A 21267-nucleotide genomic window follows, 5' to 3' on the forward strand; every position below is an offset into this window, starting at 1 on the left:
AGTTGATAAAACCCCAATATTTTTGTTCAATGTTCCCCATTTTGAATAATAGTTTCAAAGTATTGCTCGTTTTTTTCCAGATCAAGGCATTGAAAATATCCTTTTTGCAAGCAGCTTTAGCAACTTAAGGCAAACATATGTATTGTCAAATTTAATTTTTATTTCAAATGTTACAGCCTATTTGTTTTACAAAAATGAATATACTCAAAGAGAGAGAGAGAGTGAGATTTAAAAATGAATTATTTATCTGTTGACATCTTTTATCTCCCTATAGATGATCATTCACGGGTTAAACTGCACAAGGACTCTAGTGGGTCAGACATAGGTTACTTAAATGCAAATTTCATCAAAGTAAGATATTTAATCTGGGAGAGTCCCTAAGCTTCTTCATTCCTCTGAGGAATGTTAATTCAGCTTGTGGTTTATAATGCGGTAAAAGAAATCAAAGCAAGGTCTGATCATAGATAGAATCTTTGCATAATATTTGTTTGGAAACTTTTTGCTCTTTCAGAGGACTATCTGCTTCGTTTTTTTTCCAATCCTAGTATTTTTCCATTTCCCATGTTCTCACATAAAAGTTATGGTAAACTAACATTCTTTATATTGGCGTTTAAACTATTGGAAACTTATGGTTTAAAGCTTAAGTGGATAACGATGGCTCATTCTATAATAAGATGCTGCAAGCATGGACTAATCAACTTATATATATGGCTCAACTCATAATTACAAATGGATCAAGTGTGGAAAAGTAAACTGATAGAAATGGATCAATCCATAATTAAGTGGTGTTAGTGTGGACAATCAAACAATATATATGGGTCATTTCATAATGAGATGGTGCAAGCATGGACTAATCAACTAACACATATGGCTCATTACATAATTGAAGTCGATCAAGTGTGGATAAGTCAACCGATAGATATGGATCAATCCATAATTAATTGGTGTCAGAGTGGACAAATCAACAATATATATAGGTCATGCCATAATGAGATGGTGCAAGTATGGACAAATCAACCAATATATATGGATCAATCCATAATTGAGCGATACAATTGTGGACTAATAAGAAACAGAAGACAAAGGAAGTTTGAACAAAGAGAAAATATTAGATGTCATCAATTACGAATGTTAAAGATGATATTAAACTACATAATTTATCTCTCAAAACTAGCAAAGATTGTAAAAGTTACAACAAAGAATATATTGAAGAATGGCTTATGATGGATTCTAGTTCACACATTACTACATAACAACAGTATCTTGTTTTCATCTTTTGGTTTGTCATTTGTGCTATTTAACTTTACTCGCTCTATTTAAAGTACATGCGGCTGTGGTTGTAATAATAAGTAATTCATACAAGTTCTTGCTCTTATTCATGGTGATGCTTTTACATATGATGAGGTGTGTCTCTTTTTCCTTCTTTACAAACATTACCACAATGACATATTTTCATTTATTTTATGCGTCAGTGCATAACATGTGCCACCTGCAGGATGTAAGCCCTCTTAATTTCAAGAGTAAAAATAATGAGAAAAAAGTTATCATGGAATTATTCTATAATTATTTTATTATATTAATCCCAGTTTTACAATAAGATCCAACTCATGTTTCTGACCTTTTGTTTTTATTCATATTTAGGTGCAACACCCTCAGTTGTTCATTGCAACACAAGGTATGTGTTTAGTAGAATTATAAACTAAAATTGATCCAACCTGTTTGCATTTTGAATCTTGTTTCATTTGTGTTAGAATCATTTTAATAGAAATATTTTTGTAAGGCCTATTGTTACATCCCCTGCTAGCGTAACACAATAGATTTCACAAAAGATTAACTGAATTTCATCAAAAATGGTTGTAAATCTTTGCAAGTTATTTCAGATTTGTTTGGAAAACATTTTTTTCTCCACATAAAGAAGCAAAAAATGAAGATGCTCTTGGCCAATATTCCTCACCAATCTTTGAAGGAATTCATGTAAAGGAATAACACTCAGTGGAACCATTGGCTAGTTTCTACATACTCACTCAACTTAGTTACTTGTGTAGTGTAAGTCCATTATAGCGCTATGAATGCATGTTTCTAGATTTGAAGGTTTAACTATATTAGTTTACATCATTGATTCATTGATAAATATTTAACAAAGTATTTCGATCTAACTTCTTGCCAATGTGTTAATGTTTTTCTTAGATCCTAATGAGAAGACAACTGAGTTGTTTTGGAAAATGGTCTGGTTAGAGAAAGTGGAGGTCATTATCAATGTCTCACAACCAAAGGTAATTTATTCTATAATGAAGATCTGATATTATTAATCAGCTTCTGAAGAAGACCCTGCTCGGATTGAAGCGTCAGGCCGTCTAATTTTTACATATTTACCTACACATATCTTTTGCATTAGACAAGCAGTTTGCTAACAGTATCTCCCCTCTTAATCTAAAGAAAATACTCAAATAAAACTTAGAACATGGATGATGACAGTTTTGACTGGAGCTCTGATTATTTCCTGGCAACCTGGTTTTATTTTGTATTCTTCACCTATACTGCAGTATCCTTGCTTTCTCTTGATGATAAATTACTTGACATATTCTTGACATATATATATATATGTATATGTATTATATGTATATATATTATATCACAACCCAGACCTTGTGTGACAGACCAGAGTCCGTACCACTCAACCACAGTGATTCTACTGATGAATGAATACATATAAACTGGCTTTGCATAACTGTCAATGAAGGCATATTACCCAAGTGTTATGATTGTACAGGGTGCATCCCTGGTGCTTTGAATCTGAAAATTTACACGTAATTCCACATTTTGTAGGCAAGTAAAGCCGTAAATAAGAAATGAATGCGTAGCTAGTGCTACGACAGATATATGTTAAATAAATAAAGATCAACAAACCAGAAAAAAATCCACGTCACGACTGGTTTTGTCCATTTGGGACTCATCAGGCAAAGGTAGGAGAATCGACCCCGGACCCCGGAAGGTAGGAATCGAAATGTGTATAAACATTATTGAGTAGAATTCTGATAATTATCTTGAATTTTAATATTGCTTGTCATGTTTGACTACCAGACATTAATCTGGAGAGACACGGCATCAGAAGGGCGCTTAATATGTATATTCATTGTTATGTTAAAATTTAAAAATTAGCCTAGAGTCATTGTTTTAATGTCTTAACTGGAGTGTGAGCTGTAATAATGCATTTTGTTTTTATTGTTGTCTCCAATCAACAAGACGTCATCCTCCCAGTACTGGCCGGTCTCAGAGGGCACTATCAAGATAAATGGAGATTACACACTGATCTGGTACAAGAGTTATCTGAAGGATGTGGATTTATTAATTAGAGAAATAAAGATTGCCAAGGTATATTCTATCCATGTAAAACATGCCAGCTAAAATGAATAAAGATTTTATCCGTAAATGCTACCCAAAGCCTGTTGACTAAAACATTCTTTCTTATTACATATGATGGAGATACATTCTGATCTGAAGCTATCAATTCCATGTCAAAATTTTGAAAGAAGAAAGAAGTAATATTAACTAAAATGAGATTAGAACAGGTGACCTAAGACCCGTACTTCATCAACTGACTTCTCTAAAGGTAAATCCAATGTGCTCTTGTCAATTCTCTACTTCAATGTTCTGAGTTCTCTGGATTTCTTAATTTCATGCAAAATACAAAAACAGCCCAGTGTGATTTAGTGAATGACTTAGTAAAGTGTGTTTGTGGGGTGTGGAGAGGGTTGGAGGGTGGTGATTAATGTACTTGTGCACATCAGCTTTTTTCCCCAATCATAACAGGAAGAATTATTTGATTATAACAAGTATTCTGCAAAAAGGTAAAACTGCACAAGACATGGTCAGTCATTTTCCTCTATGGGGGTTACATAATATATAGTAAGATCTGTAAGGCATATATTATTTTACTATTTCTAACAGGGAGACAAGCTCCATGAAGTTAAGCTCTGCCATTTTCTCTCCTGGTCTGATGAGAGCATTCCCCCTCAGTCGGTTTCATTCATCAACTTCATCAGGAAAGTCAAGGACCTCAAGACTACTAGGTCCCATCCACTGCTTGTACACTGCAAGTAAATTCTTTTTACAACTTATTTCAATTAAAACTGTCATTTTCAATTTAAAGATAAATCTGTTTTTGCTTGATATCTGTGACACAGAGTTATCAGCCCAGTCTAAGGGTCTGCATTCTTTGCACAAAGATTTGATAACTTTAGCATTTTAGAGTTGAGATGTTTAATACTCCATATTATCTTATGGGTGACTTGAAGGACAGCAAGAATACCAGTCGAGTTGGGCCTTATTTTGTGGTCATATGTTATATGTCCTAGAGGTGATATGTTTTCAGAAATGGAGTTAAGCTACAGGTACATTCATTGGTTTGATAACTTAAGCAGTGTTAGTGCTGAGATGTTTATTACTTTACATTGTCTTTGAATGATGTGAACGACAAACAGACCAGTCTGGTAGTGTTTTACTTTGTGTTGACATATGTGTCCTTGAGGTTATATGTTTGTCTTTCAGTAATGGAGTTGGTGCTACTGGTACCTTCATTGCTCCATATTGTCTGATGGATGACTTTTAGGACAGTCAGAAGACCAGCCTGGTTGTGTCTAATTATGTGTTTATATATAATATGTCCTTGATATTATATGTTTGTCTTTCACTAATGGAGTTGGTGCTACAGGTACATTCATTGCTCTATATTGTCTTATGGATTACTTTTTAAGGACAGCAAGGCCAGACTGGTTGTTTTGGTATTTTGTGTTTATATAAAATGTGTCCAAACACTGTGAGAACACAATACATTGGCAAAAACTTGGCATATATGATTGGCAACATAAACAAAATGATGATACAATAGTAAAGAAATGTGCCATGATGACATCACATACCACCCATTGTGACTATAGTCATCATAATCTAGCAACATATTGACTATTTCAGTCTTCCGTTCAAGTGCCAGATTTATTGTGATGGAAAGATTCCTCCAGTGCATACAGTATATGCTTGTCTTTCAGTAATGGAGTTGGTGCTACTGGTACCTTCATTGCTCTGTATTGTCTGATGGATGACTTGAAGGACAGCAAGAAGACAGGTCTGAGTGTGTCTTCGTTTGTCAATAGAATGAGGAAAGACAGAGTAAACATGGTAGAAAATGAGGTAATATTCATTTATGAATCCATGACAAGTATATGCATATGCTTATGCATGTGCAATGTATGCAATAATTACATAGATAAATATCAATATGTATGTCCAATGGCATGTAGGAATCCAGTAAACTATGTGAGTCATATGGCAATCATGTTTTATAACTTTATTTCAATGCTAAGATGGTTTTATGATTTAAATAGCTTACTAAAGTTTGTGTTCATGTTGTACTTATATCTATAGATAAATCTAAGATGTCATTATTTTAATTTGGTAAGATCTATAGTCATTTCACATGATATTGGTCTGCTATCCTAGTTTGATGAAGAAATTAGCAACAAACTGTGACCGACAAACGTTAGCCACTATAGACTTATCAGTCCATTATGTTTCTCTTTTTTTGCAAAAGAGCTTGACGATGTCAGACAGGAGTGATCATCAAGAACAATGAATTTTACATCTTATTTGTTTCATGTTACACTTCTTGATATAGCTGCAGTACTGCTTCCTCTATGAGTGTCTGGTAGTAGATTTGCTGGTTCCAAATAAAACAGAACCAGAGAAAAGCAAAGAAGAAATTACTGAAGAATTTAAGGTGAGGAAGGATTAGTCAGGATAGGTAGATCTTTACAGAATAATCACTTATAAATCTCTGTTTATGAGTTCTTTCTAAGAGGCCAGAATAAGAATTCAATATCAAGATCATGGTAAAAGAATATGACAAATCAGCAATTTAATGAGGATGGATAAGACATTTCTGGTTCCAGGTTGCCAAAGTTATTCGGTTGATATCACCAAATTTGAAACCATACAGTTGTATTCTTCTCTTTGTATTAAATCAAATATGTTCTCAACTTTCCACAGATGTTAGAATATTGTAGAGGCTTTTCTGTTTGGCGCAGCTCCATTGCAGGCCATCAGAGAGAAAATGCTGCTAAGAACCGACGTCCTACAGTTGTACCTTGTGAGTTCTTCTAAGATTTGTCAAGTCAAGTCCAGTGCAGCCCAGTTCTTCTTTCTGTTGAAGTTATCATGCACACATGGCTTTATGTACCTGAATTTATTATTCTTTTTCTTTTGGAGGAAGGTGTGGGGTGGGGGGGGGAATCTTTTATTGCGAGGATTACACAAAGAATACTCTTGCACTGTATTGATTAGATTCTCCAACTACCAGACTTCATTTAACTTATTTGATTGTGCTACTTTTAAACCATACCATACTATAACATTTTTCAGATGATTTTGCAAGAGCCATTCTCAAGACACCAGGAACCTTTCAAGGTTTCACAGATTACATCAACGCCTGTGTGATTAGTGTAAGCACTATGGTATATTAACTAGATTCAAGATGGTTCAACTAATGTATTCTTAAGTATTTGACAGTTGAAATAGTTCTTTCATCACACAATGCAGTTTTTGTTGTCATGGAAGTTAAGTAATAGCTCAATGACATGTTGCTTAGGGTGAATGAATTGAGGTTTTGAATAATCATAATTAATAGCTCCATTGACTTACTAAATTTGTCACTTTCCAAGGCTGATGTTGCACAGATAGAAGTTTTGCACTGACATTAACTGCCTACCATATTATAGATGATGGCTTGGGCTATCATAGCATAATTCAAATTGTACCACCATAACCATAATGTCTTTGAGCTGGAAGAGGTTGAAGTTGAGCATAGTACTCCCCTACCCATCTGCAAGAGTCTCCTATGCAATGTACAAGGAATATTATAATAGCTCAATGAACAGTTGCAAAGGGTGAGTAATACAATCAGATATACTGTTCCTATATTTACATGTTGTCAAAGTAGCAGAGATCATTATTACTCGTCATATACATCATGAACTTCATGTTAACATTGCCAAGTGGTCATGTATATAGTTGCATCACAGTTGCTTACCATGTTTATTTTGTTCATCCTGTAGTAGTGGATGAAGATAAGAGCTTTGTTGACCATCAAACAGAAGGAATGAGTATTCCTTTAGAAGGTAAAATCTGCTACTTTCTCTATAGGTAGAATCGGATTTGCCGTGTGCATGTTGAGAAATTCTCAACATGTACACTGTATATCCTGTCCTACCTATGGAGAAACCACTCCTGACCATTTAGTTGGTTCCTTCCATCCACTCCTCAGAGTTGCTACAGTAAAGATGCCTTTATTATGACCCAGTCACCTCTTCCTACTACTGCTGAAGATTTCTGGAGGATGATCTATGATTATGATTGTGCTGCTATTGTCTGCTTGAACGAAATGGATGAAAAAGATGAGGTAAGTATAAGTACAGGCTGTAGGTTCTTTAGATCAATGTAAATTACTAAGGAACTATCAACACTTATGACTGTCTTCTGTCATTGATTTACATGGTGACAACATAATTTTTGAACAAGTTTTAGTTTTGATCATTATTGTACCCTTTGCATTCATGATGGTGTGTGTGTGTTCGTTTGTGACGCCCAGTTTGTAAGCCCGATAACCCAAGAGAAGGTCGTACCAACTTCATATGTGGTATGTAGAAGTACCACATTGAAGGTTTAAGGTCATTTGGGGTCACCAGGTGTCAAATTGTGAAAACATTTCAAACACGATATCTCAAGACGGGAAGCTTGGGCAGACCTTATATTTAGTTTGTTGACATATTACATTGATTACAAGAAGCCTGTAGTTGTTGGTGGAGGTCAAAGGTCATTTCGGGTCACCAGGGGTCAAATTGTGAAACCTTGTAAACACAATATCTCAAGGAAAGCTTGGGTAGACCTCATATTTGATGTGTAGAAGTACCATAATTGATTACAAGAAGCCTAATGATTTTGGTGGAGGTAAAAGGTTATTTGGCGTCAAATTGTAAAAAAAAAAACCTTGTAAATACGATGTTTCAAGAAGGGAAGATTGGGCCGATCTCATATTAGGGATGTAGAAGTACCACATTAAGTTAAATAAGCCTGTATTTCAGGTGGAGGTCAAAGGTGATTTGGGGTCATCAGAGGTCAAGTTCTCAAAACCTTGTAAACATGATACCTCAATATTGAAAATTTGGGCAGATCTCATTATTGGTATGAAGGTGTATAACATGGAGTAAAAGAAAGCTAATATTACTTTGGTGGAGGTCAAAGGTCATTTGAAGTCAACAAGTGCCAAGCATTTACTTTACTCCCGTCTTACTTGTCACTCTACACTAACACACCTTCCTTCACATAATATCGCAAGGGAAGCTTGGACAGATCGCATATTTGGTATGTAAGTGTACCACATCGAGTACAAGAAGCCTAATGTTGTGGGCGGAGGTCAATAGTCTTTTGAGTTCATCAGGGGTCAAATTGTGAAAACCATGTTTTAAACAATATTTCAACAAGAACAGATGTCATGTTTAGAAGGTTGATGTATCTATCACATTGAGTACAAAAAACCTGTTGTTGAGGTCTGACGCAATGGTCATTTCAGGACAGCCTGTGCCATTGTGAATATATCGTTTGTAACATTACACTGCTTTTACTTTATAACTAAGATCAAGTATGTTTTACACCCTCATTATACATTATATCAGATTCATTAAGAAAACTGCTCATGTTACATCATTGAAATCACAATGCATTTTTGCATTCTTGTGTTGTTAATCGTGTGCCATCACTTGCAGAATAAATACCAAAGTGTACTGCTACTACTAGCAAGACAGTTTAAATCAGCAAAATGTGGATTCCACATACCTTTCTCCAGCCAGTGTGAATGAGTATTTAAAAGTGGCATATAAAGCGTCTAAATTCTAGTAAAGCTGCTGGTTACGATGGCCCAGACCAGCAATTGTTCGTCATGTACTTCCTTTTATAGTGTGGTGAGCTAAAGTTTTGAATATGCAGAACTTGGTACTACTACTACATCCTCGGGGGGGGGGGGAGTCATTATTGACCAATTACTGGACACCCTCTTCACTCTGTATAATAATATTGTACAGAAGTTAATGGAGTAACGTTATTGTAAATAATTACTGAGATTCCTTATTCTTCTGGTTAATACAATGTCCGCTCAAGTTATAATAGTTACGTTAGGTATCTACACATGTAATTATATATATATATTGAATAGTTTAAGTCTTTAGTTTCACGTAGTAATTTGAATTTTATCACTGCGCTCAGTACGGAAGGCACGCAAGCGTGGTGCATCCCAGCCCATTACTCGTGAGCGTTGGGTTCCGACTTAACTGAGAGACATGAACAGAAGTCGAAGATAAAGTACTGCGTTTTGGTAATAACGAATGGTATATGGAAGACGAGGATTGGTTCTGTGTTATTCAATACTCTAGATCCGATACTTTAAATGCTCTCGTTGGATTGAAGCTGCTTTTCCTTCCTTTTTAAATAAAAGAAGATGGTAACCCTAATCTTGATTGTTGCCTTATTTGTCGTCACCAATTTTACCGACGGACTTATCCACCACATCCCCTTCCCTCTCGGGCGCGTCCCAGCAATAGCCGAGCCTCTTACCTTAACATTTAATATCTTGTTTTCTCAGGGTAGTTTTCCTGATAAATTGAGAGTAGCTAGGTTAATTCCTATTGCTGTCCAACCCTGTCTGTCAAATATCTTAGAAAGACTATGTACAATAGAATTTACTCTTTCCTTCAAAAACATAATATACTATCAAGTTGCCAGTATGGCTTCCACTGCGGCCGCTCTACAGAACTTCCTCTTAAAGACACCATAGAAAAACTCAACAAAGCTGCAGTTAAAAATGAAACTTCCATTGGGATTTTTCTCGACCTGTCAAAAGCCTTTGACACCATTGATCTTGCAATTCTCCTTATTCAACTAGCAAATTATGGTAATATGTTTACAGAGGGTTCTCACATAACTGTACTAGAAGCTACTTATCTAACAGAGAGCAATTCACTTCTTTCACGGGCGTTAACTCTGAACTAAGTATTGTAAATTCTCCCTATTTACCTACCAAATTATGGTAATATGGTTTCAGAGGGTTCTCACATAACAGTACAAGAAGCTACTTATCTAACAGAGAGCAATTCACTTCTTTCCAGGGCGTTAACTCTGAATTACGTATGGTAAAAAGTGGTGTTACTCAAGGTTCCATTCTTGGACCCCTTTTCTTCATCATGTATATTAATGAATTAAACTTATGTATCTAAGAATGCTTCACTTGTCTTTTTTGCTGACGACAGAAATAACTTGTTCGGTGAATCAAACCCACATTGCCAGGAGAAGCTGGTGTATTGAGAGCTTAAGCTATATTTGGATTGGTTTGCTGTTAATATACTCTCACTGAATGTGGGAAAAAACAAGTTATATGGTCTTCACTGACCTAACTAGCAGGGGTAGTAAATCTTTGCAACATGTTGATCAAGTAAATTCCTGGGCGTCTATATTGATTCTAAGCTATCGTGGAGTGATCATATTTGTAATGTTGCATCTCAGATTGTAGAGTCGTTGGTATCCCAGGAAGGCTTAAGAATGTGCCCTCTAGAAATGCTCTCCGTACACTATATATTTCTTTAATCTACCCCACCTTAGCTACGGTATGGCTTTTTGGTCTAGTGCTAGTCGTTCTCAACTAAACAGGCTAAATGTTCTACAAAAGCGTGCTATCAGACACATCATTTGTTCCAAACCATGTGACCACACAAATCATTAACTAAAATCTCTGAGCCTACTGAAACTTACGGACATACCAAAGCCAGTAATGCTACTTTCACCTACTGATCCCTGCACAACCTTGGAACTGATTACTTTTCAAACTACTTTTCACACAACTTCTCAAATCATGACCACAATATTCAATAGTCTACATTCCTGCATCAAGACACCATCCTAACTTCTGCACAATATAACACTCTCTCAAATAGTGCAATCAGGCTTTGGAAATCCCTTCTTTATACTGTAACTGCTAAGGCAAGCATTCAGTCTTTAAGAAGAACCATCTTGTGTTAGTTTGTTGACCGCTACTAAGTGCAAGCCTAATTCTTGTTTACATTGCTGTACTTGGATTGATCTTGTAGAATGTAGTTGTTATACATGTTATACAGTACATGTCTCTTAAAATCAACTTGCTGTTATATTGTGACGGTGAGGAAGGGTAGTGGGTTTAATTGGAGGTCGGGGTGATTTCTATTTTTCTAATTTGTTGTTAACCTAACTGTCTATGTTTCTGCTAGTCCTCGTAGTTGTTCACTTTCTTGATGTTTTTGTGTATTGTATACGGGAATGCGCATCTTCAAGCCCCTCCTCGGTTTCGTGTACTCCCTTTCACCTCATATATATATATATATATATATATATATATATATATATATATATATATATATATATATATATATATATATATATATATACATATATATATACATATATATATATATATATATATATATATATAAATAATTTCTGCAATACATTTTTTGTTATATTGAATCTATATATTTATACGTGAAGTGATAAACCAAATAAACAAAACGATATTAACCTCTTGACAACATTCCTATTTCCAGTCGTATTTGTTTTCAAATCTTCATCCTTTACAGACAACTTGCTTCTACTGGCCAGAGAGTGGGAAGATACAACATGGCAACATGTTAGTTGAATGCACTCATGTGGAAGATAATGATAAAAACTGCTCACAACGTAGGCTGATTGTTAAATCCAAGAAAACTAAGGTAAAGTTTTATTGATTGAAAATCATCTTGGCTAAATTTGATCATTGTTTTTTTTATATTCATGTAAGCAAAAACCTCTCAATTATTTTTTCCAGAAATTGTGAACATAGAAAGATTTGAATAAAAACAATCTTTTTGCCTACAAGATCTCGGAAACATGACTCATTATCCTCTAAAATGAAATAAAGTGGAGATATCAATGCAAATCTTTGGATTTAATGACCTTCGCCTCTATAACTCAGTTATTGATGAGGTTGCAGGTGTATTCTTGCAGGAAGACAAGGGCGGACATTAAAACCAAATGACATCTGTCGCTTGGACACAATCATTTAAGGGTTAGCACTGAAGCTGTCTGTCTGTAGGAGTCCATGGGAGCTAATCCATGTAACCATATGTGGTATGATCCTTTTAGTCGTTATTAATCTCCACAGAGAGTGGTAACAGTGGATCACTATCAGCTGATTGAATGGTCACAGAATTCAGATCACATTGATGGGATTATTGAACTGATTGGAAAGATAAAACCAATAACAGAGGAAAAGAAAGCTATTGTTGTTCATTGCATGTAAGTATTATGAAGGAAATTTGCAGAAATGTTACAGCACCAGAGTTACAAGGAACATGATGTCTAATGACGAGGGACCTTGTTTTCATATTACATGCTAATTATGTGTAATTTAATAGGTGCTGTGAAGTCACACAGACAACTTTAACATTTTTCATGGACTGTTCTTACAGGTCATGCAGAATGGCAATTTATATACAATTTCTGGATCTTCGATTTGAACACTTTATCACATATCACCTTATAAAACTGATGCTTAAATTGTTTTTATTTAATCTTTTTATTTACTCATTTACTTTTTTTTCAAGGGATGGAGCGAGTAGATGCGGTGTGTTTGTTTCTATATTATTGGAGATGTCTCGTATCAGAGGAAGTAAAACAGGGAGGCTTTTTGAAACAGTTCTGAAACTTACTGGACAGAATCCACACGTAATGAAGTCATTGGTATGTGTAATAAGGACAATATACGGTAGGCATGAAAGGTGATTTATTTTGTATTGATATGATGAGATGTGATTCACATGTGATTTAGTTTAATATTTAGTTCAATTTATTTTAATTCAATTTTGTTTGGATCCAATGTTTCATTCAGTTTCATTGCCATACCTTTCTCATTTAACTTTAATGAGATGTTCTTCAATGTAAATGTCCTTTATTTTTTTTTCAATCGTATTCAGATTAATTCTTTCCTTCCATCAAACATAAACATAAACTATTGTTGTTTTGATTTCTTCAGGAAGATTATCTTCTGTGTCATCAACTTGTTAAAGCTGCTCTGGTTGATGATGAAAGCAAGTATCAGGAAGTGAAATAATTCACACAGGAATGTTGGAGATGTCTTTCAAGAATATTTTTATTAATAGAGCATCCTCATAGAATGACGATTAAGATTTTATGACTTGCTAGAGGGGCACTACATTATGGTTCGTCCTTGGGCAAGTATTTGTAGATATTGAACCATTGTAATGAAGAAAATTTAGATCAAGGGATTTTATACTTAGTATTTCTACCCTTAATTAAATATCAAAGAAGAAATAAGAAATGCGTGGATGGAACCAGAGAAAATGCGGCTGACGTGATAATTGTGAGACCAGTTAAACTGAACAGAACCACGGATCTGGATATCCTGGCTTGGAAAATTCTCTACAGATCATGCATGGGTGGTACTATAACAGAAACAACATCCTCGTGGCTTTTATATGAATGAACAGAAGCCACAAAAAGGTCAATTCGATTCCGTATCTAAATCTAGAATGAGTGAAGTTACATATCTGTTCCATAATGGCCAAATATCTTTCTTTATTTTTTATAGAGACTTGTAGACATATTAGGTATTATTTCTGAACAATGTTAGTAAATTTCATAAGGTATACTTTCTACACTATTGTTGCAATTATTTTTGGGATAGGTCAGCTGCATATAGTATTGTAGTTACATGGAAGATGGATTATTCCAACCGTAACATATGAACATTTCTATCTCACTCTCCTGTTCCAAATTTAAGATTCATTCTTTAGAGTAAATCCTTGTCTTCTCCATATAAGAATCCTCCTGGATCCTGGTCTGTGATGTCATTGATTGTCAAATGTTAGTTTGATGAAGACATTTGGTCATCTGACCAGGCTAAATACTTATTGTTAATTTCTCATTTTGTTTTCAATAAATGTCTACCTTGTAGTTGATTATATTAAACATGCATGTGAATTACAAATTCCACATTGACAGAATCCATCACCATTTTCCCTAATGTATCTAGGACCCAAGTAGAATGTGTCATTCAAATTGAAAGAGGTTTTATACTCAATTTTTGGTCTGGTGCAGCTTTGAGTGTTATCATTGGTCTGTATTGTTGTCAGACTGACAGTTTCTGAGAAAGAAACCATTTAAATGCAAATTTGCTGACTGAACTTGGTATTTGCTTGGCTTGCACTGAGCAACGAAACACTTCATGTTTGATGTGTGAGTCTCACCTGCAGTAATTTAATGTAACATTTTCATTTAGACAGCTTTGAACCAGTATATGTTTATGCAAGACTATGAATATGCATTAGTACTGAATGGATGGATGGTGGAAGGGCATGACAAGGGTGGATATTATCTTACTTTCTGCATCATTCATGATGTTCATACCAGATATATTTATGGAAGTCAATGATACAAATCTCAGAATCATAGCAAAAAAATAAGTTTGACTAATTTTTAGTGTGGAATACATAGCCATCAAGAGTCTTCCATTGTTCAAAGGTATTGATTCATATTAAATATTTAATAACAATATGATGAATCTTAATTTAGATTGTGTTTTTATAGTCAAATACAAGCTATGCTATTATATATGAAATAGCCATAGATTAACTACACCTATGCAAACTATACAGGTGGAAGTATATATTTGTAGACATGGATATATTGTGTTCATCTTTATCAAAGTTTATCATGTTAATCACTTCTCAAGCTTTCAATATTTCTTTCTTCAAATATATTTTAAAAGTATTAATCAAGAAAAAATCAAACCATGGGACAATCTTTGTTTGTGTTACAGATATTACAGTAAAAAAAGCCCTTGAAGAAATGTTATTAGATGAACATGTAATCAGTACATCATGTTTGTTTGTGTTCTTTTCAAACAAGGCAACACATTTCAAGTAATATCACATTATAATACATTTAAGACTAACCACATTTTTCCATATTGGCGGTGTTTTGGCGACCTCATCTACTCCTCTCATGAACACTGGTTTGTACCCATGTTCTGTCAAGTATTAGATACATATAGTTTGTCTATCCTGCCATCCGTTGACCTGGATCAACACTTCTCAAAGAATGGTAACTTATAATTTGATCAAAATATTTAAGTTTTGAGGAACACATCTAACACTAGACAAATATCAGTTGAGTCATATCAACTAGTTTATGAAATACATTTTTTTGGTCACTCTTTGTCTAATTATTATTGGCTAGATTTTGAAACCCCAATATGAGGCTAGGTACTGGAGGGATTTCAAGAAGCTAACATCAATCCAACAAGGTTTAACATAAGTTTTTGATCTGTATTTTTAATTTGCATAAAAAAGAACCAGATGAAAGATTTTGAAGAAGTTTGAAGTTAAAAATCAAATTATATCACCAAACTGTTAAAGGTCACATATATTATTTTAGCATTGCACTGATCATGCCAATAAAGGTGTGGAGACATTTTGCTATATATGATAATGTGGTCGCACAAACAAGATCCTGTTTAGGATTGGAAGTGAGAATTGTCTACTGTCCCAACCTTTCGACAACTCCATGTTTGTTCATGAGATCATGAAGCTGCCGCCAGTCCATGATCAGAGTCATTGATCACAGTCAGCGTTCTGCGATCGGTATATGATCACATTCATTGATCGTTACATGATCACATTCTAGTACATGATCAGATTCAGTGATTGGTACATGATCATATTCAGTGATTGGCACATGATCACATTCAGTGATCGGTACATGATCACATTCAGTGATTGGCAGATTATCGATTCAGTGATTGGTAGAAGATCAAATTCAGGGATTGGCAGATGATCGGATTAAGTGATTGGCACCTGATCACATTCGGTGATCGTTAAATTATCACATTCAGGTACATTATCACATTCAACCATCATTACATGATAACATTCAGTGATCGGTACATGATCAGATTCAGGTACATGACCAAATTCAGTGATTGGTACATGATCAGATTCAACGATTGGCACGTGATCACATTCAGTGATCGGTACATGATCAGATTCAGTGATTGGTAGAAGATCAACTTTAAGGATTGGCAGATGATCATATTCAGTGACTGGCACCCTGATCATATTCAGTGATCGTTACATTATCACATTCAGGTACATTATCACATTCAGCAATCATGACATGATAACATTCAGTATTCGGTACATTATCACATTCAGGCACATGATCAGATTCATTGATTGATACATGGTCGGATTCAGTGATCAGTTCATGATCAGATTAAGTGATTGGAACGTGATCAGTTTTAGTGATTGGTACATGGAAGAAGCTTATGAAATTCTTCCAGGCTGAGTCGGGATGACAAGTTATTCAGCCAAATAATCAGTTCTACGAAATAGTCCTTTTCTTATCATTAAAGAAGATCGCTACAATAAACATTCTTGAATAACTCACAATTGCAAATTATGAATCTGCTTGATTTTTCATTATGATCTCCTTAAAGTTCCTTGATAAAGAATTCTAGATCTCCCCAGAGCCGAATATAAATGGCTGGTGATTGTGAACAAGGGTCTACTATAATCTCATTGTAAGTAATCTGTGAAAGAACTGAGTTAAAGGAGCATTGTGTTGCAGCTTCTTCATTCTTAACGAAAGCCGTGAAAGCAATATCTATGGGGACAAACTAAAACGAATGACAGCGAATGACCGAATGACAATTGACTTTGTACAGGGTTAATTATCATTTGCGAATGACAGCGAATGACAACGAATGACAACGAAGGACAGTGTTGAGTGGAGATAGAATGATTAACGTAGTGGAGTAAATGCGGTCATTGGTTTTCTGCGCAAAGATGATTTGAGGAAAATCGCATGTTACGTGGTTGCAGGGTTTTGGTGTAATTTACGGATAGAAACCACAGGGAAAGTTTTTGTGTGAGAATGCTCTTGAGTGCTGTGCTTTTTACCTGTGTAGAATTATACAGAAAGATAACTGAAGCCGTTTCAAGATTATAGTATTGTTAGTTTCTAACAATTAATATCGAAAAAATGACGTTAAATTTACTTTTTAAAATCAAACTTACAATTTCGCTTACTATAAGGTGCGTTTTTATCTTGTCCGTACTTTACTAGATCTAGATACCCACGAAGTCTGAACTGTGATATCCAGTTGAAGCAAATGTCTGTGCTCTCATTACTGTCATTCGTTTTAGTCAACGCAATTTTTTAGTGTGTACAACATATTGTCATTCGTTATGTGTAACGCAATTGTCATTCGTTTTAGTAACACCCATATCTATGGTGACATATACCTAACCAGTAAAAAACTACAGTAATCTATGGTCTAGCAACCAAAAGTGACAAATTTAGTGTGAAAGTCACTAAAACAAACACTTGTGGTAAAAACTTTAGCAACAATGGACGACGAGATCAAATATCAAGTGTCCAAGGTCACCATTTCCCCCACCCCCAAAAAAGAAAAGAAAGAAAACTAAGCATGATTCGGTGAAAGTGCCAGAAAGCAAGAGTGTACGGGAAAACCAACTAATCGTATGTGTGAACTATAAATGCCCTTTTTGTTATTGTAAATTACTTCCCCCCCCCCCCCCCCGCCTATATGTCATAAAAGTTCATTCCAAGATATATTTTCCAACGTTCCTAGTTTTCACAAGGAAGTAAGGATATAACCTTTACAGACAATTCTACAACAGTCTATAGCACGTACTGCTTTACCCACCAATCGATACTCCTATACACTGTCCAAACATGAAACTATTCGCATTTCTTTGAATTACCTTGAGTAGGTGTTACAAATACACACACCAACTACATAGCGGTAGGGTGACAAGAAGGAACTACGTGTTGTAATAAAGGACTCAATCTATTTACTAAGCCAGCGATGGCTTCTTCGCGAGTTCCTGCTTGCAGAAGGATCTAATATGCATACATCTACATACATACTAATGTTAACAAAATGGCTACCTGTGTGCCTGGAGGTGGAATAACCACCTTGCTAACCGGGACTTTAATCGTGTTTCTATTTCTGTTAAACTTCTCTTCAACGATTGGTAAGTTGAATCATAGAATGTAGTGACAACTTCCACTAATCACTACTAGTGTACTAGGTTATAAAGGCTAATCCAATTGACAAAAAAGACATATTAGCAAACTTGGCCTATGCCTATTCTACTGCTATTGTTAACCTACTAGGCCTGAAATAGCCTATCATCAATCTTCGCAGTCACTCACAGGATTTTGCTGATATTATAGTGTATATTATGAGTACATGTTATATAATTAAAAATAACAATTGTTCGTCAGACCCCACCAAATCCCCACAGAATGTGCATATCATTTAGATTTGGATGTTAGTGTGTTAACTTACACATTACTAACTACCATATTCTTTTCCTTTAGTTCCACATTTTACATTGTTAAAAATATTTGTTAATTAGCTCAACCGCCTCTACCAAATGTAAAGTAGTTAAAAGATTAAATCATTGAAAGATATTTGAGAACACTTTATGAGACACTGTTTTTCCATGTTATGATAAACACACCCAAGTTCAATATGTGATCCTTCCAGGAAAACGATGACTTTTGAATTCTGAGGCAACCAAAGTTAATGAAGAACTGCTGGTATGTGTGTGATAGCAGATGGGCTAATGGGGAAACGTTGAATGTCAATTGGAGGAGGAAGTCAGGTTGTTAGGGGTGGCCAAGGGAATTAGAGTTGCAGTAAGGGAACCATATTTCCCCTCAATTCAAGGGACATATTGTGGTTGACCACCCTCTCACATCCCTCCCTCATCCCAAACAATTATATGGTGCATTACGTGATCAGTACCTTCTCTATACGGTTAAAGGGAAGAGTAGCACTTGGGGATCTCTGAGTGTTTTGGTGGTTCTATGTTTCAAGGATATTCCCTTAAAACTCTACATATTGAACCAAGCTTTTATTTAACATGAAGGTAACTGGAAGTATCATTATTCACCACCTAGTGAAATAAAAATATTCAATAACTTGGGACTGTTTTAGTCCGGGGATATTTCATGAAATGCTCTGATTTCTAGGCACTGTTCCTTAAATCACGAACATGTGTTACAGGGGTTTTATGGGTAACAACCGGTTGTAGAGGAATATTGGATCCATTTTATACTGAATTTTGCTACCTTCCATAAGATACAATCCCCATCCCGGCTCTTAAATTGACAAAAAAAAAATCATTCAGTTTAGTTTGTCAATTTTAAGAATACAGGAACCTTCTTGTCGCTACCAACTCCTGCACACAAATGAAGATTTAACTCTGCTTGCATTGAATATTATCCTCTCACCACCCCAAAGATAGATCTAACAACACGACCAATCTTTATCATGTAAACATATCGATGCATTGCATGACTGCAAAGATTTCTTTTGTAGGCCTATATAATTAATATGTGAGCTTACCAAGTGGAAACTCTCACCAAAAGCAAAGTTAGTCCTGAAATCTATCTGAATCTCGCTCCAACCTCTTCCAATATTGACTCATAAACAGCAGCAACCCCCTCCTCCTACCCCACAGTCATGCTCAAGGCCTATAGTATTAAGCTTGCTTCATGTACTCACCAAGATGCCATGGTCATTGATGTAACGGAAGACTGTCAGAAGACAGGTACATCTTCCTTCAAATGGTTATTGTATTTGGACTAAATAAATCCCAATAATGTGAACCTGCACTGACAAGGAGATGAATAGTAATCACCTAATAATCCTTTCTCTTAGTCCAGTCTTATATTTTCAAACATATGATGGGTCTAAGAATAACTCACAAAGTAAGCGTTTGGTTAGGTTTAGTGAATAAAGCTTCCATAATAGCGATTAACACTCTGTAATAGATAGAAACTGATGGGTGGGCTTGATGGTCAATTTGAGATGTTGAACCCTATGTTATATTGGTGGCTTTTTCATGGTCTCAATTTGGTTATTTTATAAATTTAATAATATTATAAACTGTAATGAAAGCAACATAAACAACAATATATACTTGAGATCAACAATAGTATATCAATATTCATGTAAAATAGTATTTCTCATACTGCCATAAATGAGTTCTTCACAAAATAGAAATGTTAATTACCAGGTTAGACTTTTTGCCTCAACTCCAATCATATGTTTACTGTAAAAATCAAAATTATTATGGGCATGGGCTAGGCTATTTGCCTATATGTGTGCAGGCTGTATTATTAATTAACACCATTATTAGTGATAAAATAGTACTTAATATTCAGTACAAATTACACATTGTAATGAGCCAGGTCTCCGTGTACATATATTTATCTTCGTGGACTCATTCTACAAGTTTCACTGTGAACATGTTCTTTTTACCTTCTTTAAACAATACAGGATTGCTCAAGGGGCAAAAGGTAAAAATCAGTGTTGCTTGTGACGTCTTGTTTTGGTACAATTTGATACCTACTCAAAGCTGTTATGTTTAAGCAATGTCTATGGTGACATATATCTGACCAGTGCAAAAACGACAGAAATATATGCTATAGCGACATTGGAAAGTGGCCAATTTAGTGTGAAAGTCAATAAACCAATTCTTGTGGTAAACACCTTAGTTGTAATGGCTGACGAGATCAACTCTCAAATGTCAAAAGGTCACCAGTATCCCCCCCCCCCCCCCCAAAAAAAAAGAGAAAGAAAGAAAGGAAACATGATTTGGTAGAAAGTGCTATAAGGCAAGAGTCATGTACCTGACAACCATCGTAAGTGTAAGAAGTAAAACAGTTCTTTACATAATTGTACGTAACTTTCAATTCCCTATATGTAATTATGGTTCATTCCAATATGTCTTTTCAAAAGTTCCAGCTAATGAAGTAGTTTTCACAAGGAAGTAATGATATAGCCTTATGACATAAAACTCTAGGGCAGTCGAAGCACGTACTGGGCTACTGTACATCGATAGTCACTGTCCAAACATGAAGTTTTGTATTTGATCTATTTCCTAATGTTAATAAAATGGCTAGCAGTGTGCATGGAGGTCCTATATGGCTCTCTATATGAGCTGACACGTATGCACTTCGCTAACAGTTTTTTCGTCCTTTTGTGCAATATATACTATTTTTCTGATATTCTACTTATGGAGTAATGTTAACACAACGGAT

General features: G+C 35.2%; 2 protein-coding genes across 3 annotated transcripts in view; both read left to right on the forward strand.

Annotated features, from left to right (window-relative positions):
- The window catches only part of LOC139955725 (receptor-type tyrosine-protein phosphatase mu-like), a 66409-nt gene extending 49900 nt beyond the window's left edge, over positions 1–16509 (forward strand). The window contains exons 19-32 of one of the 2 annotated variants that reach the window (XM_071955160.1): positions 275–351; positions 1642–1675; positions 2188–2273; positions 3244–3372; positions 3949–4097; positions 5046–5187; positions 5672–5773; positions 6043–6142; positions 6415–6494; positions 7316–7450; positions 11706–11837; positions 12269–12402; positions 12711–12871; positions 13139–16509. In XM_071955160.1, the coding sequence (XP_071811261.1) occupies positions 275–351; positions 1642–1675; positions 2188–2273; positions 3244–3372; positions 3949–4097; positions 5046–5187; positions 5672–5773; positions 6043–6142; positions 6415–6494; positions 7316–7450; positions 11706–11837; positions 12269–12402; positions 12711–12871; positions 13139–13170 (1493 nt within the window). In that variant the 3' untranslated portion in view covers positions 13171–16509. The remainder of the gene's footprint in view (positions 1–274; positions 352–1641; positions 1676–2187; positions 2274–3243; positions 3373–3948; positions 4098–5045; positions 5188–5671; positions 5774–6042; positions 6143–6414; positions 6495–7315; positions 7451–11705; positions 11838–12268; positions 12403–12710; positions 12872–13138) is intronic. The other variant, XM_071955159.1, reaches the window with a different exon arrangement.
- A 1462-nt stretch (positions 16510–17971) lies between these two features.
- The window catches only part of LOC139955788 (uncharacterized), a 491243-nt gene continuing 487947 nt past the window's right edge, over positions 17972–21267 (forward strand). The window contains exon 1 of the mRNA XM_071955163.1: positions 17972–18185. Coding sequence (XP_071811264.1) covers positions 18092–18185 — 94 coding nt within the window. The 5' untranslated portion in view covers positions 17972–18091. The remainder of the gene's footprint in view (positions 18186–21267) is intronic.

This window comes from Apostichopus japonicus, chromosome 2 (genome assembly GCF_037975245.1).
Source record: "Apostichopus japonicus isolate 1M-3 chromosome 2, ASM3797524v1, whole genome shotgun sequence".
Lineage (NCBI taxonomy): Eukaryota > Metazoa > Echinodermata > Holothuroidea > Aspidochirotida > Stichopodidae > Apostichopus > Apostichopus japonicus.